The sequence below is a fragment of the Dromiciops gliroides genome, chromosome 2 (assembly GCF_019393635.1).
Source record: "Dromiciops gliroides isolate mDroGli1 chromosome 2, mDroGli1.pri, whole genome shotgun sequence".
Classification (NCBI taxonomy): Eukaryota; Metazoa; Chordata; class Mammalia; order Microbiotheria; family Microbiotheriidae; genus Dromiciops; species Dromiciops gliroides.
In genome coordinates this window covers 148,207,856-148,234,433 of record NC_057862.1, presented here as the reverse complement: position 1 = coordinate 148,234,433, position 26,578 = coordinate 148,207,856, and the positions used below count along the sequence as shown (strand labels likewise).

Genomic DNA, 26,578 nt, shown 5'->3' with positions numbered 1-26,578 from the left:
TAATAGAGAAATAGCAATAACTGGATGTCCAAGTAACTGGATTGTAGAAGGGAGTAAGTAAAGTGTGAGAACACTCAAAAGTCATTTTTTTTTAAGTGACTTGCCCAGGGTCACATAACTACTAAGTGTCAAGTGTCTGAGGTTGGATTTGAACTCTGGTCCTCCTGAATCCAAGGTTAATGCTTTATCTACTGCACCACCTAGCTGCCCCCAAAGTGTGAGAACACTGAATGGAGAAAGGCCTCCAAGCATGTGCCTGCTTGGTGATCTGGCCTTTCTCCATTCAGTTGATGAAAGAGTCAGGCAGTTGTGGGGTCAAAGAAAAGGAAAAACAGTTTATGTTCAGTGACAGCTCAAAATGCTCCAAGACTAACATCACAGGATCAAGAGTTGTAGGGGAGACTCCAAGGTTAGGATTTAATCCTAGGTTGTTGTTTGTCCTTTTTTCTCAGAGGACCAGTGACATCAGCAAAGTGATGTACGGAGCTGGAAGGAGACTTAGAGGTTATTGAGCCCAATTTTATTTTTCAGATGAGGGAACTGAGGCCAAGGGTAGTGAAGCGAGTTGCCTATGATGATATAGATGCTAAGTGGCAGGATGTGGATTTGAACCCAATTCTTTGGCCTTCAGATCCCCTGCCCTTGCCATAGTACCACAGCTGCATCTCTCCTGAGACATCAACCAGTGATCTAGAAACATGGGTGAGACAGCTGGAGGCTGATGATCATGAGTGTGGGCACGTGCTGGGGAAGAGGGAAGCTTTTAGTGCTAAGAGCTCTAAGCACATTGAGTAATATGTCTGGAAGAGTTAGCACTGCTCATTGAACTGCCCAGCCTCGATGTTCAGCTGGGGGGGGAGTACCCTCCTTCCCCCCCCCCACTATGTTTGCTAATGGATATATCCCAGTTAGCCAGTTGCCCAGGAATATACTTTTGCTGTGATTTGAGCATCCCGTGGAGTGACATTTCCTGAACTGATGCCCGTAATCCCAGTTTTCTTCATCCTTTTGGGATAAACATCATCCTCATCCTACCTCCCCCCCCCCCCCCCCCCCCCCCGCCGTGTAAGTCACTGATACCTCAGTGTAACAGCAGTTTATCTGCTGACTTCTGTTCCTGATAGAGCTTAGAAAGGTCCAAGGAAGAAGATTCCATAAAAAAGTTATTTTCTCTTCTCCCCACCCCCAAAGTAAAGATCTTGGTTAGAAAGAGAAGTGATAAAGAAACTATTTTTCCCTCTGCCTGGGGGCCTTTGCTGATTTGGTTTTAGTGGGTAAGGCTGCTTTCTTCCCCTCCCCCAGAAGGAAATGAAGGAAGGAATTAAAAAGGCAGAGGTAGAAAGAAAATACCACAGATGCTTTGAGAGCCCATGGCCTGGATGACCACTACCTTTGCACCCATGCTAAGAGTCTGGGATAGCTTGGGGGCATGTTGGGAGGGGTAGGACTTGGGATAAAAGGGAACAAATCTGGTCTTTTCTGGAGCCCAAAGGAAACTCTGTCAAGAGGTCTAGTTTAGACATGCCAACCCTGATGGTGGAAATGAGAAGAGGGCTGGTCTCATCAGAACACACTTCCGAAGTTATTTGGAGAGTCCTAGTCCCATAGCTTTCTCACTAGCCTTTTGGGGTCCATATTCATGGACTCAGAACCAAAAGTGACCTGAGGAGGCATCTAGTCTAATATCTCAACCGTCCCTGTTAATTGACAAGACGCCTGAGGCCCAGAGAGGTGCTGTGATTGCCCAGAAATCCACAGGCACTGACAGAACCAGGAATCAAATTCAGAACCTTTGGCTGAATTCAGTAGTCTTTCCACTGTACCACACTGTCAAGATCATCTTTAATGAAGCCTGGTTTCTTCCCCTTAATGTTCCATTAAATGCAATAAATGTTTATTAAGAACCTATTCCATATGCGAGGTATTTGTTATCGAAGGATCATTGGTGTGGGAGTCAGATGACTTGGGTTATTCTCTCAGTTGTGCCATTAACTAGCTGTGTGACCTTATTCAAGTCACTTCCTCTCTCTAGACATCAGTTTCTACTTTTTAGATGGAGGGTTTCAAGTGGGCCTTAAAGCCCCTTTGGGCTTTAAGTTTATTCTCTTTATTTATTTATTTATTCTCTTTATTCTCTTATTCTCCTGCCTGTCCTACTGGCAGAGCCATTTCAGGTTGGGAGCTGTGTGTTTATCAGTCTCTTGAAAGTTCCAGGTGGGTGCTGTAGTGTGCGGGCATAAAGGGCAGCCAGGAAAGGCTCTATGAGAAGGCTTAACCTGTTCCTGGGACTGGTTTCCTTTCCACTGCCACTTGTTCGATTCAGACCCCAGCTTTTTTGATTGGGGGGTGGGGTGGGGAATGGATAAGTATTTGAGATAAAAGGCCACATGAGCCCATATTATTGCTGCCCCTAAATGCCTACCAGTAAAACAAGTGTGTGTGCATCGGGTTATAATGAAAGCAAAGAGCCCAGACTCAAGGGTCACAGGAACTGGCTGCACTGCCCACTTGTTTCTTTTGCTACTTTCGTGACTTTGGACATGTTGGCCTTCTGAGATCTCTGCCATGTCTAGAGCCACAATTCCATTCCAGGGACCTTCCAGTTGAGGAGGGGAGTACAGAAAGTTCCTGCCCTCCAGGGCTTTATTCCCCGTCTAGTTGGGGAGATAAGATTTAGAAACCAACTAGAGAATGACTCTTGTCCTAGCCTGTGCAGCACAGACAGCAGATCCACTAGGAGGGCACAGCAGGCCCTCAGTGGTCAAGGAAGGCTTTCTGGAAGAAACAGGCTATATTTAGGTAAGGCCTGGGGTCAGAAATCTAGATGGAATGTGATCTTCACGATTTTTCTGAATGTACCAGCATCAACGAGCTCATAGATATATTTGACTATTGGGGGAGAGACCCCCAAGCCCTCCATATTTTACCCAAGTGACAGTTTTGCTCGTGGCCAAAGATAGCAATCCCAACTACCTGGGTGGTTGTTCTGACGGTCACTGTTTGCTGTTTCCATGCATGGGACACAAAGAAGCTTTCATGGCTTCTTCCCGTGCCCCCCCCCCAAATCCCCCAGGGAGATTTCATATCTATCTCAGTCTGAGATCTGCTCCCCAGCTTTTGTACTCATTGGATATTGTAGTAGGGCGGGGCTTCTTAAACTTTTTCCACTCTCCACCCCTTTTTGCCCAAGTATATAGATATATAAAACTGGTATAAATAACCTTTTATTGTTGTCAATTTTTTGCTACCCCCACATTCAGTTATGTGACCCCGATATTGGTCAGGACCCCCAATTTAAGAAGCTTTGGACTAAAGCGGCTTCTTCGACTCTCCCTCATGGGCTCTGCTTAACTGGATCCTAAGAATTCTTCTTCCTGCCTCCTCTGGCTAATGGAGTATCTCCCACTGTATTATCCGCCCCTTTACTTTCCAATACACATACCTTAAGAGCATCTGTCACACGGACTTATTCATGGGCCTCCTCAGAAGGGTCATAGGAGAGGTGTTTCTCAATGGTGTTTTTTGCTGAGTTTTGCCTATTGCTGGGTAGATGATGCTCCACAAATACTGAATTGGGAAGATGCCTTCATGTGTCTATTACATGGGTCTTTGCAGTACTCAAGGGCAGCCCAGGGGTCTTCGAGAGAGCCCAGCATGTGATGGACATTGGGAGCCTCCAGGCCTGCCTCCCCTGGCAGCCCTCTCATCTAAGCGAGTTCTGAGCCCTGTTTGCCTCTCTTGGCTCATGTGGCCTGGACGGAATCTGAGCAGAGAGAAGGGGTGGGGGTTGTACTGGGGAAGGTGTGCAGAAGAAGGCAGAGTGCTCTGCATGGCCTCTTAGGGGGAGGCCTGGGGAACTACTGGCACTGAATGAGGCACTTGCCACCAGACACTGTGGGTCTGAGGTGGGTTTTCCTTAGCTGTTTTTGTTTCCCTGGAGAGTTGGGGAGAGAGGGGCTGGGATGACTGATAGCAGGAAGTGAATGACTAAAAGTGATTTAAAAGGAAACGTTTTCCCTGAAGGCATCAATTTACAAAACAACCACTGGAGAAAATGGAGATTTGGTTTAAATCCCAGCTCTGACACCACCTGGCTAGCTTTGGGCTAGTCATTTTCCTGAGGGGCCTCTGGTCCCCCCCCTTATCTCCAAAGCAAAGAGGGTGATTTGGATGATCTCTTTCCTGTTTTCTAATCTAAGATGGCTCGCGCTTATCTCCTTCCTGGACACCTAGAGGTTATGTAATACTCCTATTTATGCAAGATTTCTGCTTCTTAAGTGTCACCACATCCATTCTTATTTGATACTCCCAACCACCTGGTGAGGGAGGCAGTTGGCATTATTATCCCTACTTGAGTTGAGGGGTAGGGGTGTCTGATTTGTCTCCATTTTTTGTGGCTTGCTTTTAGTACAGGGATGAAAAAAATTCCAGGCAGTATCTTGCCTTTGCTCACTTCGCTACTTTATAACGTTTCTATATCAGGTCCGGTACCTTTTATTTTTTAAATTAAAACTCTTTTGTTTTTTTATATCACCTTTATTTCTAAATCTTTCCCTGCCCTCATGTACTTAGAAAACTATTCCTATGACAAAAAAGATAAAAGGAAGAAAATGCAGATCAGCAAAACTAATAAATTCATCAACTGAGTCAGACAATAAATACAGGGCTCTGTACTCATAGCCCCCCAAATTCCGAGAAGAAGAGAGGGAGATACATTTTCTCATCTCTTCTGGGAGCTTCCAAGCTTGGTCATTTTAATTAGTGGTTTCCTCCTGCCCCTTCCTTCATCCCCCTTCTTGTGTATTTCGTCTTACTGGTTCTTTTAATTTCACCCTGAATCAGTCCATATAAGTCTTTCTAAGTTTTCCCTGTTCTTCATATTCATCATTTCTTATGGGACAGCAAGTGCCAGGCAGGTCAAACCCCTACCACCACCACCTTGACCACCATCACCCCTCATATGCTGATGGAGATAGCCCAGGCCCCTGCACCCAGGGGCCCTGGGGAGTAGCAGCACTTCCAGCCAGATGCCCAGAGTACATCCTGGGAAGCAAATCCTGTGACATGCAGCCTGATTTTGTCTGTACTTAAGAAGGTGATGGAGAAAATTGTGATGATGCAGAATAAATTGAAAAGTGTGTCAAGAGCGTACTTTTTGTTTTTAGCTCCAAAGACTGGGTTGTTGAACAATTACCAGCACACCACTGAAAAGGGTATGGGTATTTGAGCCACATTGTTGGCCCTATTCCAAGTGGTTCTCTAGAATGACTGGACCAGATCTCAGCCACTGACAGTACATTAGTAGCAGTAGTGCCTCTTATTTACCTGAAGAATTCCATTAGCATCTTAGGAGGCAGTGGGGCTTAGTTAATAATAAAATGCTGGATTTGGAAGTCAAGAAGACCTGAGTTTCAATCCCACTTCCTCTATTTCTTTTTCTTTTCTTTTCTTTTCTTTTCTTTTTTTTTTTAGTGAGGCAATTGGGGTTAAGTGATTTGCCCAGGGTCACACAGCTTTAGTAAGTGTTAAGTGTCTGAGGCTGAATTTGAACTCAGGTACTCCTGAATCCAGGGCTGGTGCTCTATCCACTGTGCCACCTAGCTGCCCCCCACTTCCTCTATTTCCTAGCTAAATGACCTTGGGCAAGTCACTTAACCCTGCCTGTCTCAGTTTCCTCATCTGTAAAATGAGCTGGAGAAGGAAATGGCAAATCACTCCAGTATCTTTGCCAAGAAAACCCCCAAATGGGATCATGAAGATGGACCAGGACTGAACAAGTGCTATAGGGTGGGGCAGCTATATTGTCCTATCCTTAGATGGGTGTCCTAATCCTAGCTAAATTGTTAACTGATAATTATTCCCCTGTAATAGCTCTTGCAAAGGATTTTAATTGGGGAGGAAGTGTGGATTAATGGCTAAGGCGTTGAAGCTGGCCCAGTTGAAGTTTTAGTGCTTGACTAATGAATTTGGGGATGTTTTAGATTTGAATTCCAGACTTCAGTCTCACCTCAGACCAAATCACCTGATCTCGCTGAGCCTTGGCCCTGTCTCTCTTTGAGTTAATGTATATATATAAACATGAGCTATTATCATTATGCAACCTGGGGAGAGTCCAATCAGCCTCTAGAGGTGAGGAAACTACCCCTGAGTCCAAAGACTTTGCCAGTCTTGTTCCTAAGTAGCAGAACCGGGAACCAAGCCTGTGAACTGATTTTGTCAACATCCATGCCCAACATATGGTTCCTCAGGTAGGAAGTGGAGTATGAAGACAGCTCAGGTCTGCTCCTTTTTCCTCCTGTCCGTGGAACTCTGCCTAAGATGCCTCTAAGATGCCTCTAAATAGAAAAGCTGAAGGGGCAGCTGGGTGGTGAAGTGGATAGAACACCAGTCCTGGAGTCAGGAGGATTCAAATTCAAATCCCTTACTAGCTGTGTGACCCTGGGCAAGGCACTTAACTCCAATTGCCTCAACACCGCCCCCCCCCAAAAAAAAACCCCAAAACAAAAACTGAGCCTTTGACTGGAAAGGCTGTCTCTTCCCTTCCCCCACCCCCCACTCCCAAGGCCTCAAGTTCCTTAGACTAAAGCCCATGGGATTATCCTAAAACAGTATGGTGTAGTGGTAAAAAGAAAGCTGGTCTTGGAATGGGGAAGACCTTTTTAGAGTGACATCTCCCTTCTAATGTTCTGTGGCAGCCTGGCCCCAGACAAGTTGCTGAACCTCCACTCATCTCAGTTCCTTCATCTCCATCCTTCTCCACATCCATTAAGAATAATGCCAGTGATCCTCTATCTAGGAGTTGAGGATCAAAAAGAATAAATATGGAAAGTGCTTTACACATGGGAGCAAGCCATTCTCATATTCTCGAGACCCCTTTACACTTTTTTTTTCTTTTTGAGGGACAATGAGGGTTAAGTGACTTGCCCAGGGTCACACAACTAGTGTCAAGTGTCTGAGGCTGGATGTGAACTTGGGTCCTCCTGAATCCAGGGCTGGTACTTTATCTACTGTGCCACCTAGCTGTCCCCACTCTTAAACATGATTGAGGGTCTTCTTCCTCTTCCCCCCACCCCACCCCAAAAAGCTTGTGTTTATTGGGGTTTATCTGAAGGTATTAAAATGTATTCACATTACCAAAGGAGCTGACTTTAGGCCTCTGAGCAGCACCTAGTCTTGCACTGGCTGCTGTACTATTGTGGGGGGGGACCCCCGGAGAGGCAGCGAGGTGCAATGACAAGAAGCCTGGGCTTGCTGTGGGGCCACTGTTCAGATGATACAGTGCTTATGACCCCAGCTGATCCCTTTCCTGTATCCTTCTCTGTAAATCGTGGTGGGGATATTCGATCTCTAAGATGTTTTGTAGCTCTGAAGCCTCTGAACCTGTGAACACTCTTCCCTTTTTGTAGTTAGGAAACACACAGCTGCCAAGGCTCTCTGAAACCTGACCTGATGTTGGAGAAGGTGCTAAGCAGAGGGATTTGTTTGGGGTGGGAGGGGGAAGTGCTAAGCAGGCAGTGGGTGGAGAGCATTGGACTGATTGACACGGGATGTGTGTGTGTGCGTGTGTGTGTGTGTGTGTGTTTGTATGTCTGTGCAAGGGGGCAGGAGAGTAGCCCTTCAGGCAGGTGGGAGCGATCTGGGTGGGGATCCTTTTTCTGAGATTTGTGGGCAGCAGTCCGGTGTTCATGGGATCTTGGGGAATGCAGTAACATCAGCAAGGCTTTCTACTCTTGCTCACAGTGCAGAACAATGAGACATGTTTCTATATACTGAACTGGGGGTGTCTCCTGGATGTTGAAAGAAGCGGTTGGAAGACCATCTTACATGCTGCACATTCCAAGTATTTCCACCTCAGAAGAGGTTCCCTACAACTAACAGGACCCCTGTCCTCCAAAGAGCTTCTGATCTGTTACAGGGATTTTGTGCTCATCAATCACGAACACAAAGTAATCCCTGCTAAGTGCACCCAGAGGGTGATGTGGTCCCTGGGGGGGAGAGAAGGTCTCTCTTAATGGAGAGGGTGGGAATGGGGAAGGCTTTCTAAAAGAAACAGCATTGGAGTTGGCCTTTACAAGATGGGTAAGAATTCAACAGTCAGGGGAGGAGGACATAGGGAATGTGTTGAACAGAGGCAGGAAAATGTTAAGTAAGACTAGCTTGGCTAGAGAATAAATGTGTGAAAGTCAATCAAAATGTTCCCAAAAGGTTTAGATTTTTGGATAGCTTAGCTATAAAGAGTACAAGGAAGCTTTGAAACCATTAGGGAGGACAGTAATGCCCTCTGTACCCTTGCTTAAGACAGAAACCAGTTAGGGCAGAAGAGGAAGAGAGCCTGGCCTTTGAGTTTGCTTATCAAGGGCCATCAATTCCACCTGTCTCATTATAAATGAGGAAACTGAGGCAGAGGCCTAGGGTTACCCAGCAAGTGTTTGAGGTGAGATTTGAACTAAGATCGGACTCTTTCCACTATGCCCCGTTAGCTCTCAAGGTCAAGGCTAGAACTCCTAGGATTATACATTTAGGTATGGAAGGAACCTTTGAAATAATCAGTCAACTCAGAGATGAGAAGACTGAGGCCCAGAGAAGGTCTTGGGTCTGTCCACTTGCCCAGGGTCACTGGCTCCAGATCACTCATTTTCCTGCGTGGGAGAAGCTCCACCAGCCAATGGATGGCACTGGTACTGGAAGGATCAAATGAGAGTTGGCCAGGGCTAATGAGAAACGGCAAGTCTGGTTGCTCTACAGTCCTGTGGTGGCAATTTCATGTCGGTTTCCTCACCTGTGAGATAAAAGTGTTAGATTAGCTCTCTGAGGTCAGAGGACCACAAATCTAGATGTGGGAGGGGACCTCAGAGCTCAGCAAGTTTAACAGCCTGAAGAGGAAAATGAAGCTGTTGGAGGTGTTGGAGAGACTCGCCCAGATTCATAGTAAATAGCAGAGCCAGAATTCAAACCCAGGTTGTCCTCAGACTTAAAACCTTTTCCATTGTGGAAAATACAAGGCCTCTCGAGGCAAGATCTCTTGCAGCTAGCTCTCTCGGGTTCCTGGGGCTTGGAAGCCTTTCCCAGGGTGGAGAGTATACGTAATCTGAAAACCTCAAGCTTATCAGGTGCATGCCCTTGGCTCCCAGTAGACAAGGATGGGTTCCAATCCAAACCCGTTTCTTCACTGGTACCGGGTTCCATCCTGGGGTGTCCTCTCATAAGTCATATTTCTTCCATTAAAGGAATGGGTGTGGCTCCTGGGATTTAAGGGAACTACGAAGGGAATCCCCTCATACTTGGGGTAGGGGATTAGCTTCTTTTAAAACCCAGTGACCAAATCAATCCCTTTTTCTTTTCTTGTTTTGTTTTTTAGAAATTGGGGGGGGGGGTGGCGCGGTGGCAGCTAGGTGGCACAGTGGATAAAGCACCAGCCCTGGATTCAGGAGGACCTGGGTTCAAATCCAGCCTCAGATACTTGACACTTACTAGCTGTGTGACTCTGGGCAAGTCACTTAACCCTCATTGCCCCACCCCCCAAAAGAGAAAGTCAATCTCTAGTGGGAACTCATTAGTAAACATTTGAGTGCCTAATCTGTTGTCAGGCATTTCAGGTATGTCCAACTTGGCCTAGGCTGTGTAACGATTGGAATGATGCCACCTGCTGGAGATTTACTGTAGAAAAGCTCCACCATGAGGTGAAGGTCTTTGAGGGCAAGACCATGTGTCTTTTCTTTGGCGCCAGGAAGTGATGTTTGCTTGTGGGAGGAAGAAGGGGGAGCCTGGCACTCTGACTCGGGCTCTTTCCTGTGGACTCTGGCGGAGAGTGGAGCTAGAAATGCATTCTCCCTTTAATAGATAGATGAATGTAGGCCTTTCTCTCTCTCTTTACCAAATTCTTATTCTCCTTAATAAATGCTTAAAAGCCTAACTCTTGCTAAAGCTTATAATTTATTGGCAACCACTCATTAGATATTTTGGACAGACTAGCTAGAATTTTAGCCTTAACAGCTGTGTGGGCAGTATTGGGCAAACACCTATAGTCTTTTCTCCTAAGGAACTTAGAGTCTCCTTTCAGTAGGTTAAGACGTACCACCCATCAAAGGCTAACTTGGCAAAACCTTATATGAAAAGCGGCAGATGAGGGGCATAGACAGGAAGTGCTCTGAGGACTCAGAGTTGCCTGAGTGTTGAGGGGAGACTTCACTGGGACGGTGGTTGGTACTTGAACAAACCTTGAAGGATCCATGTAATATGGTTAGGCAGAGACAAGGGTGGAAGAAATGTGATTCCAGCTGAGCAGGTGGGAAACCATCAGGAGAGAGGGGTGCAGTTTTGTCTGGGGATGGAGAGTAGTTTGAGAATATCCATAACTAATGAGGGCAGCAGGAGAGCAGCCTGGCCTAAACTACAGTCCCTTCATCTGTCAGCAGCCTGATGTTTGTTTGTGTTTTTGTTTTTGTTTTTGTTTTTTTGCAAGGCAGTGGGGGTTAAGTGACTTGCCCAGGGTCACACAGCTAGTAAGTGTCAAGTATCTGAGGCCGGATTTGAACTCAGGTACTCCTGAATCCAGGGCCAGTGCTTCATCCACTGAGCCACCTAGCTGCCCCCAGAAGCTTGATGTTAACTGTTCATTCTTCTAAAAGCTCCAGATGTTGTCAAATTGGAGGGCTGTCAGCAGTGATGTGAAGTGGAGTAGAAAAGAAGCCAGGGGTATAAGGAATGCAGAGAAGCTTAGGAAGACTTCGAAGAACTAATGCAGGGTGAAGTAAACAGAACAGGAGAAGAAAAACCACCACATCATCTGACTCCCACTTGCCTTTCCATTCTTATTTGATATTCTAGCCCTTCATGTACTTGGCTTCCATCAGACTGGCTGCTAACTCTCCTTGTAGGTGACATTCCTTCCATCTCCTTTGTACAAGTGATTTCCTGCATTTCCATATCACTCTCTTAGCCTTACCTACCACTCAGGGCCATCCCATCCTCTGCTTCCTTCAATGCCCAGACAGCTCAGGTCCCTCCTTGTACATGAAGCATGTCATGATATTCCTCTCCCTACCCCACAGTTATTACTGAACACTTTCTCAAAATTAGTGTATTTACTTTATGTATATTTTGTGTTGATTTAGTTGAGGGGAGGGTTCCTGGGGTAAAAAAGTGCCTTTAAGGGGCAGCTAGGTGGCACAGTGGATAAAGCACCAGCCCTGGATTCAGAAGGACCTGAGTTCAAATCTGGCCTCAGACACTTGACTCTTACTAGCTATGTGACCCTGGGCAAGTCACTTAACCCTCATTGCCCCCCACACAAAAAAAGTGACTTTAATGACTGCTTTATGTCTTTACTGATACATTTTCAGGGTGGGTGGGTGGGAGAATCCTGCCTCTTGCAGATTGAACACTCATTTGTGACAAAGCAGAAACATATGACCCAGTGACCACATCTGACCATAGCTACAGTGTTCTGACCTAGTCCCACCTTGGCCTCAAGGAGAGAGATGTGGTTTGTTCTCTGGGACCTTCATTCGTTTTTTCAGTTACATTTTTCAGATTTCTTTTAGTACTCTTGATTTACGTTATTGTGGTTATTATAGATAGATCTGGTGTTGCTTATTTCTAATGTATCCATCTATATCCATTTTCTCATTATTTCAAGTTCTCTATATTAAGTCTTACTGTACAGTAACATTTAGTTGTGTTCATACACGTCAGCTTTTTAAAAAAGCTGTCTCCCAATTAATGGATATTCAGTTTAATCTCTCTGCTACCACAAAGAGTGCCACTATTTATATTTTGGGGCATATTAGGGCCTTTGTTTCTGTCTCTGACATATGTCTAATATCTGTATCGCTGGGTTGGACCAAATCACAATTCTGTCAAAGGTGTGTCAGGATGCCACTTTTCTTATGATCTTTCAAGCATTGACTTATAGTAGTAGCTGTGTGGTTCACTGGAGAGATTGCTGGGACTGGAATCTCTGAGAATTCAGAATTCAAAATCAAGCTTCACTTACTGGCTATGTGACCCTGGGCAGGGCACTTGACCTTTGTTTTCCTCCTTGTCTATAAAATGGGGATAATACTAACACCTACCTCCCAGGGTTGTTGTGAGGATCAAATGAGATAATAATTGTAAAGTTCTTAGCACAGTACTGGGCACGTAGTAAATGCTATATGAACATTAGCTGTTGTTATTATTATGATTGTTTTTATTATCCTTGTCAGTTTGCAGGAGGTGAGATGAAACATTTTGGCTTTGAGCTCTCATTGCCTTGCATATAGTAGGCCTTTAATAAAGGTGTGTTGTATTCAATTGGCCCGTATTTACAGTGGCTTTGTTGTTCCATCGTTTTTCAGTTGTGTCTGACTCTTTGTGACTCCATTTAGGATTTTCCTGACAAAGATACTGAAGTGCTTTGCCATTTCCTTCCCCAGCTCATTTTACAGATGTGGCAATTAAGGCAAACAAGGTTAAGCGATTTGCCCAGGATCACCCAGCTAGTAAGTGTCTTAAGGTCAGATTTGAACATGTCTTCATGACTCCAGGCCTAGTTCTTTACGCACAATGGTGCCACCTAGCTGTCCTTTACAGTGGCTACAATAACATTATTGAAAATAATGGCTGGGGGCAGCTAGTTGGCGCAGTGGATAAAGCACCAGCCCTGGATTCAGGAGGACCTGAGTTCAAATCCAACCTCAGACACTTGACACTTACTAGCTGGGTAACCCTGGGCAAGTCACTTAACCCTCATTGCCCCGCAAAAAAAGAAAAGAAAAGAAAAGAATGCTAAAGAATGGCCAAATTCAGATTAATGTGCAAAGATATTGGTCCTAAAGAAGAGGAACCATGTTTTCCACCTTGGCAGAGAGGTAGGAGACTAACAGAGTAGAATATTGTAGGTGCTGTCACTTAAGGCTTTTGCTTTACTGTTTTCCTTTGTTACAAGGGAAAATTCAAGAGGTGGTGGGATGGGAAGAGTCGATTTAGAAAAGACTGTAGCATCACCTCAAAGACATAAATATAACATATAAAACTCTATCTGTCAGGGTTCTCATTGTCATCCTAACCCATTTTCTCTTGCTCCATCTCTAGTGAAAATAGATCCCATTATCTTAGGCAACCTTTCTGCTTAGGGTCAGCCAAGGATGACCGGAGGTGAGGAGGGTGGTTAGGAAACTGCCTTATGGAGAAAGATCAGGACTGCATCATTCACCCAGAGGGGATTGCCCTCCGAAGGCAGCTTTGGGCAGAGGTTCAAGTTCAGTCTTTTTACTGGCATGCTGTTTTCCCCCCAGTATGGTTAAATTTAAATGGACTTACATGCTTCCCAGCGAGCTTTGTCTAGTTTGGGGTTAGGAGGCCTCTAAGTCATGCTTTGCCCATAGCTAGAGCTGAAGGATACTTCTTCCCACCCCCATCCCCTCTCACCATTGCCCTTAGGAAATTAACTTGTACTTGCTTGGATTGTTGACCACTATTATGAATGAGCCCCAGACTGGGAATCAGGAGGCCTGCACTGATTCTGCTGTTCAACAAGATGAGTTGGGTTCTCTGAGTTTTAGTTTTCTCCAGCTACAAAATGTAGCTGATGATCTTTTACTGCTATCAGGTAGCTGTTAAGGAAATGCAATATAGACTAGAAATAGGATCTAGAACTATGGCAGTGAGGTGGCACAGGGGATATATCTATCTGAGTGTTGAACTCAGAGTCAAAGTCCTGAGTTCAAATTCAGCCCCAGATACTTATTGAATGACTGTAGTAAATTACTTAAGCAAAATGAGGCTTGGAGAGATTATCTGTAAAATGAGGATAATAATTGTACCTTCTTCCCAGGTTTGCTATTAGGATAAAATGAAATAGTCTTTGTAAAATGCTGTGCAGACCTTAACATATTATATAAATGCAGGCTAGTGGTGGTGGTGGTGGCGCGGTGGCAGCAGCGGCAGTAGTAGTAGTCCTGGATTTGGGGCAGACTCTAAGAAAATCAAATTTTGGGATTATTTTTTAAAGGTTTATACTGATACAGCCTTTTGGGGGGGCATTGTTGTCACCTCCTGTGACCCTGAATATTTCCCCCTGTAACAAATAAGTCTGTTGAAGCAAACCAATCCAACACATTGGTTCTGTCTGAAAATATAAGCATCGTTCTGTACCTCTAGCCCACCCCATCCCTGCTGAGAGGCAGGAGGACATGCTTCCAAAGTCCTTTGGGAGTCGGGGTTGGAGGGAAGCTGCTTTAAGCAGAGTTCTGAATGAATGAACGAATGATAAAGCATTTATTAAACACTAGATGCCAGGTCCTGTGCTGATCACGAGGAATTCAAGACTAAAGGGGAGGTATGTATGGAGCAGCTCACTAGGCCTACAGGGGCCTGTGAAGAGGGGCGTGATAAATTGGATTTGGAAGAATGCTAATCCTCCCAAGTAAGAAAGAGATGTAGGCATTGAGGGCATAAGCAGAGGTAGGGGTGCCTTAGCTATACCTGGGGGGGGTATATCCAAAGTTGGAGAGGGTTTGGTATGGAGCTTTACCCCTGTGACTCTGGCTCAGATAAGACCCCCTCTGCTAATCTGCTATTAGTATCCTTGCCTCTATCAGGAAACTTGTTTGGGGTCAAGGGAAGACGGCACCTGAAGACTGGAGTCAAATGCTCTTCCCTTCCTAAAAGATCAAAATGGAAGAGGGAAGATCGTTCGGCCTTGGTGGGAGGAGGGGCAGGGATGACAAAGTCTGAGCTGGAAAACTCGGGGGAGGGCCGCACTACCCCCTAGGGACAGTCGGGAAATGTTTTCTGTCTCTGAGAACTTGGTGTTCCAGGGTGACAGGGTAGGAGCTGTTTGGGGAAGAGTTTAAAATTAGCCAGAGTGAAGCAGGAGGCCCCATGGGGGGAGAGGGGGGCAGGAAGAGAGAGAGCCCAAGCGGAGGGATTCCATGGAGCCTCTCTGGCCCTCGGGCTTGGCCTCATTGCCGACCAGAGCTGCTTCCTACTCTCCCATTGAGGCAGCAGGAAGGAGAAAGATGTCCTAACAACTCCATTCTAACCTAGGCTTGGCCCTCTCTATTGATGCCCATGGACAGGAGAATTTGACTGTCCTTGTTGGTTTTTCTCAATTCCCCCGTCAGCCATGGGAGATGGCATGGCCAGAACCAATGATTAGTGAATCTCTGAGACAGGTAGTTGCCAAACTCAGCAGTGAATGTTAGGCAGAAACCCTGGGTTCTAATCCTGACTCTTTTCATTGGTTCTATAATCGAGCAAGTAATTTGGGCTTTCTGGGTATCACTTTTCTGGTTAGTAAAATGGGATTGATAATATCCAAACACACTTAAGGCTGTTAAAGTAAAAATGAGCACAAAGCAACTTTGAAAGAGTACTGTATAATATAAATTGGTGACTTCATCCCAACTTCTATGGTTAAATCAGAGGCAGCCTGGCATAGTGGATGGAGAGCTGGCCTCCTAGCCAGGAAGACTTGGGTTCAAGTCTGACACATTTGACTTTTTTCCCCCCCTTTTGACCCTGAGTAAGTCACAACTTCTCAGTGATCAAGACCATTCTCTTAAGACTGGAAGTTGCAGAAGAAGAGTCAGGCAGTACTCAGTAGGTGCTTAAATGCTCACTGACTTGATCTGCATTGATAGAGGGAATCTGCTTATCAGGAATCCAGTCTTTATGGCTATATTACTACAGACCTCTGCCTACCTCACTGTAGTGTCATTAAAAATAGTTATTTTAAACACTGTCTTACACACATAACTTTGGACTGACCTTGCTCAGGAGATTAGCCATGACCTTGCCTCTCTCCAAATACCACCCTTCCCCACTCAAGTACACCCAAATCAGCTAGCCCCCTTGCCCACCTTTGTAGCATCTTTTTTTTTTTTTTTAAGTGAGGCAATTGGTGTTAAGTGACTCGCTCAGGGTCACACAGCTAGTAACTGTCAAGTGTCTGAGGCCAGATTTGAACCTCAGGTCCTCCTGAATCCAGGGCTGGTGCTCTATCCGCTGTGCCACCTAGCTGTCCCACCTTTGTAGCATTTTAACTGGTTTATCTGCATGCAGGTTAGGCTGAAGTTCCCTTGAGGGCAGGAAATAAACCCTGTTTGTCTCATTGGCTCTTCTGAAGGCTGACCCATCCTGTTGCCCATAGGCAGTGCAGATTCAGGTTTTCAGTGAATGAAGCAGTAAGCTGGAACTGGGCAGCTCCGGGATGAATTCCTGGGATATTTGGCAGTTCCCCAGTGCTCACCTAGACCCTCCACGTTACTCTCCCATCCTGCTTAACATTTATAACCTGCACTTGTGATTGGCGTTAGAGGCCAGAGTTGAGCTGGATCCCTTCAAGAATCAAAGAAAATGTAGAGTATAACCTTCTGGAGATCTGGGCTGGTTCTGTCACAAACTATCTGTGTGAACTTAGGTAGGTCATTTGCCCTAGAATTTTAGAGCTGAAAGAAAATTTGGAGGCTATCACATTGATTAAGGCATGGTGATTAGAGCTTTCTCAGGGCATCAAAATTTGAGGGGGACATATTTCTTAGGCAAATTGAAATGACAGAGCTTTAGTGCACCTATTAAACAAGAATAAATTTGGAAGCTACCAGCAGGTGGATATTTCATCTCCCTCCCTTGTTACTTGCTTCCAGAGGTGTTGGGGAGGGGGTTGTTGCCCCTTTTCCTCTATAACTTCCTTTCCTAGAAAAGGATACAGGGGCAGCTAGGTGGCGCAGTGGATAGAGCACTGGCCCTGGATTCAGGAGGATCTGAGTTCAAATTTGGCCTCAGACACTCAACACTTACTAGCTGTGTGACCCTGGACAAGTCACTTAACCCTCACTGCCCTGCAGAAAAGAAAAGGATACAGAAGTTAAGAGAACAGTTTGACCGAGGTAGTACAGGGAGTATGTGGCAGAGTGGGCATCTGAATTGAAATCATCAGATTCAACAGAGTGCTGTTCCTGCTCTCTCCCTCCTCCCTCCCTTCCTCCCCATCTCTCTCTGCCTTGGTTTCCTAATGTGCAGAGCACAGCTGGACTATCCCTTGGAGATTATTTCCAGTTCTTACATCCTGTGATTCCAGAGGGGCTGGAATATTGAACTGGGAGCTTTGAGATGGAGTATAGCCATGCCCTTGAACCCTAGGATTTCTTTTCAGAGCCAGACCTAGGAAAACTAGGTAATGGAGCAGAGAAGGCTTTTAACTCATGGTCACTTGATTTCCCTTGCTGTCCGCTGGACTGTGGTAGGGATGAGGTGGGATGTACTTCAGAAAGCAGGAGTCGCTACAGGCAGTGGATGGCATTTCTGGTAAGCCCTTAGCAGAATGGTACCCCAAACTGGGAAAGGACATGAACTTCGGAAGTATGTTTCTTAAATGTGACTCGATATTCCTTCAGGCCCTATGCAGAGATGGTTCTTGACAAAACCAAAGGTTTTCTTTGGTGCCTAGTTCTCCTGTGTTTTATCAGTTATCTTAGAGGAGAGCAGTGTTATTGGGTGATTGACTAAGATATCATTGATCCCTCTCAGATCTGTTTATTTTATTTTTTGCGGGGGCAATGAGGGTTAAGTGACTTGCCCAGGGTCACACAGCCAGTAAGTGTTTAGTGTCTGGGGCTGGATTTGAACTTAGGTCCCCCTCACTCCAGGGCCAGTGCTCTATCCACTGCGCCACCTAGCTGCCCCTGCTGTTTAATTTTAAAAGCAGTGCTGACTCTGAAGAGATGATTTGGGGTAAAATGTCAGGCAGGTTTCAGGGGATTCTCAGGGGTCCCCTAAAACTATGCTATGTAGGCAAATACCTGTGAGGCTGGCTCTGGGTGTCTGTGTAGAGCCTGAGGATCTGCCAGCAATTGTTTCCAGGCCCTGACCTGTGTGAGAGCTGGAACTTACTTTTTTTCTACCAATGGTGCTCCTGCCAATTTTGCTGCAGAGGCCTGGGAGGAGTTTGTACGTCTTGTAGTCTTGTTCTTACAAAAACAAACTATTGCCTTTTTTGGTTGTTGTTTCATCACTATAATTTCCCAGTAGTCCTTTATTGTAACAGAGTAGCGTTAAGCAAAACAAACTGACAAATCAGCCTTGTCTGTCAGTCAATAAACATTTATTAAGTGCCTACTGCATGTGAGGCACTGTACTAGGCCCTGGAGATGCAAAGAAAGGCAAAGGAGGGAAGAGAACAGGAAACCTTCTTGAGACATCTTCAGTAAAACAATGAGGTTGAATTTTGGTACTTCTGATTTGCCTCCCCCCTCCTAACTTCCCAGTTCCCCCTTGGGGAAGGGGGAGGAGACTTTGGCCTTCCCAGGTGACAACTATCAATTCTGAGAAACCACACTGTGGCAGGCTAGAGGGCTCCAACTTCTGTTGTTACTCAAAGAACAAAGTTTGATGTTGCTGGGGATGGGATGGGTAGGGATGGGTAGGGAGGGAGCAAAAGATGGAAGGGAGGAAGGCATAGAACCTTGTGGTGACATTCCATTGACCTAGGCACAGCATCCATCTTTACCTGTTTGTGACAGCACAGCGTGTTAGCCAGGGTACAGCTAACCAGTCTCTGTGGTCCCCAAATTACTCGACCACAGGACATGTTTCCCTCCCTATCAAAAGGAGAGGGCAGGGGCAGCTAGGTGGCACAGTAGATAAGGCACCAGCCCAGGATTCAGGAGGACCTGAGTTCAAATCTGGCCTCAGACATTTGACACTTACTAGCTGTGTGACCCTGGGCAAGTCACTTAACCCCAATTGCCTTGGGGGGGGGGAAGCAGCATAGTCTCCTGTAGCATCTAAAACCCACATTCTGTAAAACCTCAGGGTTTTTCAAAGCAATCTAAAGGGGTTCTATAGGAGAATAACTGTAAGAGTAAAAAGATCCCAAGCAGCAGACTGGCCTCTGTGTCTCATTCAGTCAGAGAATGCCAGGGAGTATCAGGGGTTGGTCAAAATACATCAAGTGTCCCCAAAACTGACTTATTACTGAATATTGAGTAATAACCGACTCAACCGATTATCAGTCGTCTTGGCCATTAAATATTGAAAATAATGGTAACTGTTCATATTCTTGATTTTTAAAAGTTTATAGTAAAATGGGGGAGTTTGCAGAGATGTGACTCAACATAAAACATCCACACCCTAGTTTAATGACCAGATCGCCAATGCAGAAAGAATACGATTACGGCAGTTATTGTGTCCGTTTTAGAGTCACTTCTGGTGATCCTGCTATTCCACAGTTTTGTTACAAGGACTGGCTTAATGGGAAGGGGAGGGAAGGGAGCTGGGACCTGAGGAAGTGATATAATAACAGAACAAAAGGATTGATGGGTTGAAAGACAGGTGTCCCTCAGATACCAGAATATTCCCAACAGGGCTTTGTGGTAGCAGAGAATATAAATGAAGTGGGTACTTGCTGATTGGGGACTGATGAACACAGAATGTGATGGGACATTATTGTGCTTATAAGAAACGAATGTGAATTCAGAGAAACATGGGACAGTTTGGGTGATATCTTGCATGGAGAGGAAAATGGAAATAATAGTACACACGATAACTTCTTGTTGTTCAGTGTCCGACTCTCCATGACCCCGTTTGGAGTTTTCTTGGCAATGATGGTGGAGTGGTTTGCCATGTTCTTCTCCAGCTCATTCACCAGATAAGTAAACTGAGGCAAACGGGGTTAAGTGACTTTCCCAGAGTCACACAGACAGTGTCTGAGGCCAGATTTGAATTCAGAAAGAAGTCTTCCTGATTCCAGACCTGACATTCTATCCACTGTGCCACCTAGCTGCCCCACACATCATGACTACAATCATATAAATAAGAATAGCACTAAAAGGTGAGCTGATCTCAGATGAAATGCAGCGATCGATCCTTGGCTCTGGAAGATGATTAAATAATTCCCTCCTCAAAAGAGAGGCAGGAGGGGCAGCTAGGTGGCTCAGTAGATAAAGCACTGGCCTTGGATTCAGGAGGACCTGAGTTCAAATCCAGCCTCAGACACTTGACACTAGCTGTGTGACCCTGGGCAAGTCACTTAAGCCTCATTGCCCTGCCCCATCCCCCCAAAAAAAAAGAGAGAGAGAGAGGCAGATTAGTCAGATCAGCAAACACTTGTTAATATTTTTAAAAATAAAAGTATTTTGTTATTTTCCAGTTACATGTAGAGATAGCTTTCAACATTTGTTTTCATAAGATTTCAAATTTTTCTCCCTCCCCCTCTCCCCAAGACAGCAGGTAATTTGATATAGGTTATATATGTATAATAATATTAAATATATGTCTACACTAGTCATATTATAAGAGAGGAATCAGAGCAAAAAGGAAAAACCTCAAAAAAAGAAAAACAACAGCACCCAAAACAAAAGAAATAGTATGGTTCCGTCTACATCTATATTCCACATTTCTTTTTTTTTTCTGGATTTGGAGAGCATTTTCCATCATGAGTCCTTTGGAACTATCTTGTACCAAGCAAACATTTATTATTGGCGGACACTGGGCTAAGTTAGAAGTACAAAGAAATAAAAAAGACTTGAAGGAAGCTGGGAGCTTGAGATGAGGGGAGAGAGTGCTAGGCATGGGTGACAGGCAGTGAAAATGCATGGGGTTAGTGCATGGAGAACATTTTCTACTCTGTCCTGGAGGTGACAGAGCCATTGGTGTTTCCTTAAGGGAGGTGGGAAGGGAACTGCACTCTAGGAAGAGCTGAGTCGGGGATGGACTAGAAGGGGAGAGTCGAGGCAGGGAGATCAGCCAGCTGGCAATAGTTGAGGTATGAGGTCCTGAGTGCTGGCAGCGTCAGAGGAGAATAGGGGGCATAGATGAGAGATGTTATAAACAGAGACAAAACCCAACTTGGCAACAGATTGGATATGGGAGCCAAAGTAAAGGCTTGAGGGTGTCACTAAGGTGGTGAGTCTGGAAGGATATAATAGGGAAGGTATGAAAAGGGAGGGGGTTTGGGGGGAAAGATGAGCTGAGTTTAACTGAAATGTTTTGGTTTGGTTTGGTTTGGTTTGGGTTTTTTTGGTGAGGCAAGGGGTTAAGTGACTTGCCCAGGGTCACACAGCTAGTAAGTGTTAAGTGTCTGAGGTCCGATTTGAACTCAGGTCCTCCCGAATCCAGAGCTGGTGCTCTATCCACTGTGCCATCTAGCTGCCCCTAACTGAAATGTTTATGTTGAGTTTAAGTTGTCTGTTAAATGTGCAACTGGAGATGTGAGAATGGGTTGGAGAGAGAGGTCAGGGCTGGATAAATAGATCTGAGAATCATCATCATGAGAGATAATGAGATCACCAAGTGAAATAGTACAAAGGGAGAGAAGAAGAGGGACCAGAACAGAGCCTTGAGCAACACCCAAAGTTAGTGAGTAGGACCTGGATGATGATGCAGCAAAGGAGACTGAGAGTGGGCCTAGGTCTCCTAGTTCTCCTCCTGTCGTGGAACCCTAAAGAGAAGAGATTATGTAGTCAAAGGCTACAGAGAAATCAAGAAAGATCATGATTTTGGAAAGGCAATCATTCTGTTTGTTCAGACATTTCAGTCTTGTCCAAGTCTTCATGACCCCATTTCTTGGCAGTGATAATGAAGCCATTTGCCATTTCCTTCTCCAGCTGATTATACATATGAGGAAACTGAGGCAAACAGGGTTAGGTGACTTGCCCAGGGTCACACAGCTAGTTAGTGTCTGAGGCTGGATCTGGCTGCCTAGCAGTTAAGAGAACACTGGTAACTTCGGAGAAAGCAGTTTCAAATTTTAAGCTATAGGTACAGAATGTTGCAAACACCATCATCTGTAGTTGCTGGGTTTTTTGGGGGGGTTTTTTGAGTTAATGTTTTATCAATGTCTTATTTTTCTTCATCGCTTCCTGCTATATCACCAGCATCCCAGTGAGAGTTTTGTAATTAAGAAAAAACCCAACAAACTTGCGTCAGTTGGTTTTGTTAATAAACGGGCCTTTTGTAAATGCTTCCCATGTGCTAGATGCTGGAAGTACAAAGACAAAAATGAAGTGGGCCTTACTCTCAAGAAGGTTGACTACTTTTCTTTGTTAAAAGGGAGTATTCTATGGGTTGTGTATATTGGGAAATGAATGACTTTTTTTTTTTTTAAGCCATCAACAAAACTCTAAAAACAAAGTGAAATTTTCTGACATGGGGGGGGCGGGGGAAGTTTTGCAAGTCTAGAGTTCATTTAACCCCTTAGACTCAATCTCTTCATAAAAAGGAGAACACTTGTTTTCCTTACAAGATAAAATGAAATCATGGATGTGAAAACTTAAATGATGTAAAAATAAAATTCATGTTCTCCATGAACAGGATACAGAATGACTCCATTAACATTGAATTTCTCTAGTTTTCTTCCATTTCCTCTGCCCGAAGTGAGAATTCCTTTCCTCTCTGACTCCCCTGTCCAATGCCTAATGCTTGGTGATGATTCTCCTTGCAGGTCCGGACACTGTTTGTCAGTGGTCTCCCTGTGGACATCAAACCGAGAGAACTCTATCTTCTCTTCCGGCCATTTAAGGTAAGTCCATTCGCCTGAAGGAGGCATCGTCTGTCCTTTGTACTGAAAGAGAAAATTCTCTATTGGATTATAACAGTGGGAGAAGTAGAAGAAGGGAACATCAAGATGGAAATTGAAGAATGAGAGATACACACAGAATTAAAATGGAGGGTTGGACTATGAGCCACTAAGTTATTCTGACTATTATAAATACCCAAATGAACTATAAAGGATGTATGAAGAAATGCTATTTACATCCAGAAAAAGAACTGATAAAAGTGTATAGAATAATTTTACACCTATATACCTATTTGTCTAATAGTAGCCATTTCTAAGTTGGGGGGAAGGGGAGAAATAAGGAAATTTACTTGATAACTATTATATATTTAAAAGGAATAATGAGTTGTAAATAATAGGTCTGCAGTTTTACATGCAGTGATCTTTTTATTATATAGAAATGGTTTATTCCATAAATTAAAAAATTAAATAAAATTTTTTTTTAATTCGGGGGAAAAAGAAAGATTCGGCAGGGGGGGGGGAATATACTGATATTTATTCCTGCCTTGCCACTAACTTTCTATGTTGATTTGGCTAATTTACTCCACTTTTCTGGGCCTTGGTTTCCCCTCCAGTAGCCAAAAGGATATAATAGAATGTTTCAGTAGTTCAGGTTGTCCCAGCAGTTCTGATGAAAATAAAACCGCTATGTGGTGGGGAAGTTCAGAAAGGCTGCCCAAAGAGGCGGGCTTTTAAACATGGGTAGGATCAGGTAAGTAGAAGTAATCAAGATATCCATATAATTTGGGAAGAAGATGGGGAGGGCTTGAGGGAAAGCTTGTGGCCTCTCGTTAATGATTGTACAGGGGAAGATGGAAAACTCCGATCTCAGTCATGATTTCTCTCCACAGGGGTATGAAGGGTCACTGATCAAGCTCACATCTAAACAGGTATCTCTCTCTCATACTGCCTTTTCTCCCTCTCCCTCTCCCCCCCTTCTGTCTCCTGGCTCCACCCCCGTCCTCCTCCCCCAACAGCCTTTAACTCTGTTCAGAACTTGGAGCTGGTCTCCCCATTGCTGGCAAGGTCTGAGTGTTGAATTTAAAAGGCTGCCCCACATGCACTCCAGACTTTGGACCAGGCCTCCACCCTTGACTGAGATGAGTAAGAAGAGCAAGTGTTAGTTTCTTGTGTTCATTCCTGTCGATCAGAGGCCCCTTGTCCTTCAGCTAGATCATGCGTGTCCTCAGCCCCTCAGCATGTACTGTATAAGGCAATATCTCTACTTCTCAGTTCTCAGAGAAGCTGCCCCCCAGCTCCTAGTGCCCAAAGAGGTCTGGACCTTTTGCAAAGTGTCTCCAAGGGTGCATGCCCTCCCTGTCCCTTCTGTGAACTGCACTTGCCTCCTCCCTGCTGCCTTTCTGCTATCCAGAGCTCCTCCTGTCAGAGGCAGATGTCTAATAAACTCCCCCATGCTAATCATTTCATGTATTGTCCCCCCCAAGAAGGTCTTCAGGCAGAGGGTCATTCCTAACATAAAGGAGAATGAAACTCAAATGGAGGAATTTCAGGCACTTGCATGGAAGAGGTTTCTAAAATCTTTAGAAGACCCCTTCCTAACAAAGCTGACAGTGGCGGGGGCTCTGAGCCTTGTGCATCTACATGAGGAGTGAGTCTGATGAGCAGGGATTAAAGGAGTAGGAGGAGACAGGACTGCCCTTCCCTTCTTTTCCCTTTGCAAGAGTTGTACCATTGCTGTCTTTTGGATGACAGAGATGTGAAACTCAAGGATACTTTCTTCTAGCCCGTAGGTTTTGTGACTTTTGACAGCCGTGCTGGCGCAGAAGCAGCCAAAAATGCATTGAACGTGAGTACCCAGAGATGGGGTCCCAGGGGGGAAAGGGCTGGCCTACCTCCCCTCCCAGCCCTTAGAATACATATGCACAAGCATTGAGGTGCACCTTCAAGAGCTGGCCTCAAGCATCTGTCTTCAGTGCCTCCATTATCTTCATCTGCCCAAGATTGGAACCTGGGGGGAACCATTAGTAAGGTTGGGATCCTGGCAGGGGGGAGTTCCCTCTGTGCTCTCTCTTAGGTACTCTCCTCTACCCCTCTAGGCCAGAAATCTGGGTATCCCAGAGTGACATAGTCTCTTCCCCATCCTACAGGGTATTCGTTTCGACCCCGAGAATCCACAGACCTTAAGGTTAGAGTTTGCCAAAGCCAACACCAAAATGGCAAAGAGCAAACTTATGGCCACACCAAATCCCACTAGCATTCACCCTGCGCTGGGCGCACACTTCATCGCCCGGGATCCCTGTAAGTATGGACTAACGCTATTCACCTTCATGTGAGAGCCAGGGGAGCTGTCCCAGGTTAGATTTTTTGGATAGGACCCTCAATCCACAGCCAGAGCTGTGATGGAGAATTCTTGTGCCTAGAGTCTTTGTTGGGGGAGGAGATCCCTGGGCTTAAGCTGTGGTGGCTGGAGTGGCTCCCATGAGGAGTTGGGAAAAGCACTGAAGTAAGAAGACTACTTTGCTCTTTTAACTAATTATTCTTTGGGGGGGGGGCAATGAGGGTTAAGTGACTTGCCCAAGGTCACACAGCTAGTGAGTGTCAAGTGTCTGAGGCTAGATTTGAACTCAGGTCCTCCTGAATCTAGGCCTGGTGCTTTATCCACTGCACCACCTAGCTGCCTCCTAGTGTGTGTATTCTTAACAAAAATAATTAGTTGGGGGGCAGCTAGGCGGTGCAGTGGATAAAGCACCAGGCCTAGATTCAGGAGGACCTGAGTTCAAATCTAGCCTCAGACACTTGACACTCACTAGCTGTGTGATCTTGGGCAAGTCACTTAACCCCAATTGCCTCACTATAAAAATAAAAAAAGAATACACACACTAAGAAGCTCTTTAAATTTGTCACCTTGGGGCAAAGTTGTATCCTAGTTAAGGCTCTGCTTCCAGGTTCCCATCACTGAATGCCCAAATAGTTGGTTTCCTTCCCCGGGTGGCCCCCCCCCACCCTCCAGCCTTTCTTTGGCTGGTAGTATATGAGCTTCTACATTAGATTCTGGACAGCTAGGTGGTACTAGATAGATCTCTGGGCCTGTAGTCAGGAAGATGAGTCTTCCTGAGTCAACTCTGGCCTCAGACACTTGGCTGGGTGACCCTGGGCAAGTCACTTAACCCTGCCTCAATTTCCTTATCTGTAAAATGAGCCTGTAGAAGGAAATATCAAACTATTGTATCTTTGCCAGGAGAACCCCACCCCCAAAACAAAAACAAGATTAGATTCTGGATCCTCAGCTTACCTATTGGTGGGGGAAGTATGAGTCTTTGGGCTCAAGTCTCTCTTACCTCTTCCACTAAATCTCCCTTGGCTATTCTTAGATGGGATGGGGGGGAGGCCCATAAGGGGTCACAACCCACAGTTTAAGAAGCTTTGCTCTAAGGGACCTTGGAGCACAACAGGGGGGCCCGGTAAGAAGAGGAGACAATAAAGTATGGGGGTGGGATGGGGGATGGTATGTGTCTCGTCTAGATGACCTGACAGGAGCTGCTCTGATCCCTGCTTCTCCGGAGGCCTGGGCCCCTTACCCACTGTACACTACGGAACTGACCCCTGCCATCCCACATGCTGCATTCACCTACCCAGCTGCTGCTGCTGCTGCTGCTGCCCTGCATGCTCAGGTAAGGTCCTATCCTGGGGCACTATCAATAGGATGGGGGACAGTCCCATAATAATGGGAAAAAGAGGGCTAATGGCTGTAGATTAGCAAAATTACTGATTTTATGAGTGCTACCTTCCAGCAAGGTCACACACATACACATACTCTGAGACCCAGGGCAAGGGCCAGCTGGCAGACAGGATGTCACTGAAGCCTTCCCTGCAGCTCCCAATACACTTGGGGAAGATGGAGAGATGAGAGCGAACTCTGCTTACTTCTTCCTTTGGAGACCAGCTCATAAGGCTGTCGTGGATAAGATTGTTGTGCCATGATTAGTCTTTTTTTTTTAATGTTTTGACTGTACTCTGGGTTATACTAGATGATGTTCTATCGCTAGTATGCCATAGCTTAACCTTAGCATGTATGGT

At 45.4% G+C, this 26,578-nt stretch overlaps 1 protein-coding gene across 2 annotated transcripts in view; it reads left to right on the top strand.

The window, feature by feature from the left end:
- The window catches only part of RBPMS2 (RNA binding protein, mRNA processing factor 2), a 59,989-nt gene that overhangs the window by 20,510 nt on the left and 12,901 nt on the right, over positions 1–26,578 (top strand). For both annotated transcript variants that reach the window (XM_043985572.1, XM_043985571.1), the window contains exons 2-6: positions 22,427–22,504; positions 23,392–23,430; positions 24,285–24,347; positions 24,649–24,799; positions 26,024–26,172. In XM_043985572.1, the coding sequence (XP_043841507.1) occupies positions 22,427–22,504; positions 23,392–23,430; positions 24,285–24,347; positions 24,649–24,799; positions 26,024–26,172 (480 nt within the window). The remainder of the gene's footprint in view (positions 1–22,426; positions 22,505–23,391; positions 23,431–24,284; positions 24,348–24,648; positions 24,800–26,023; positions 26,173–26,578) is intronic.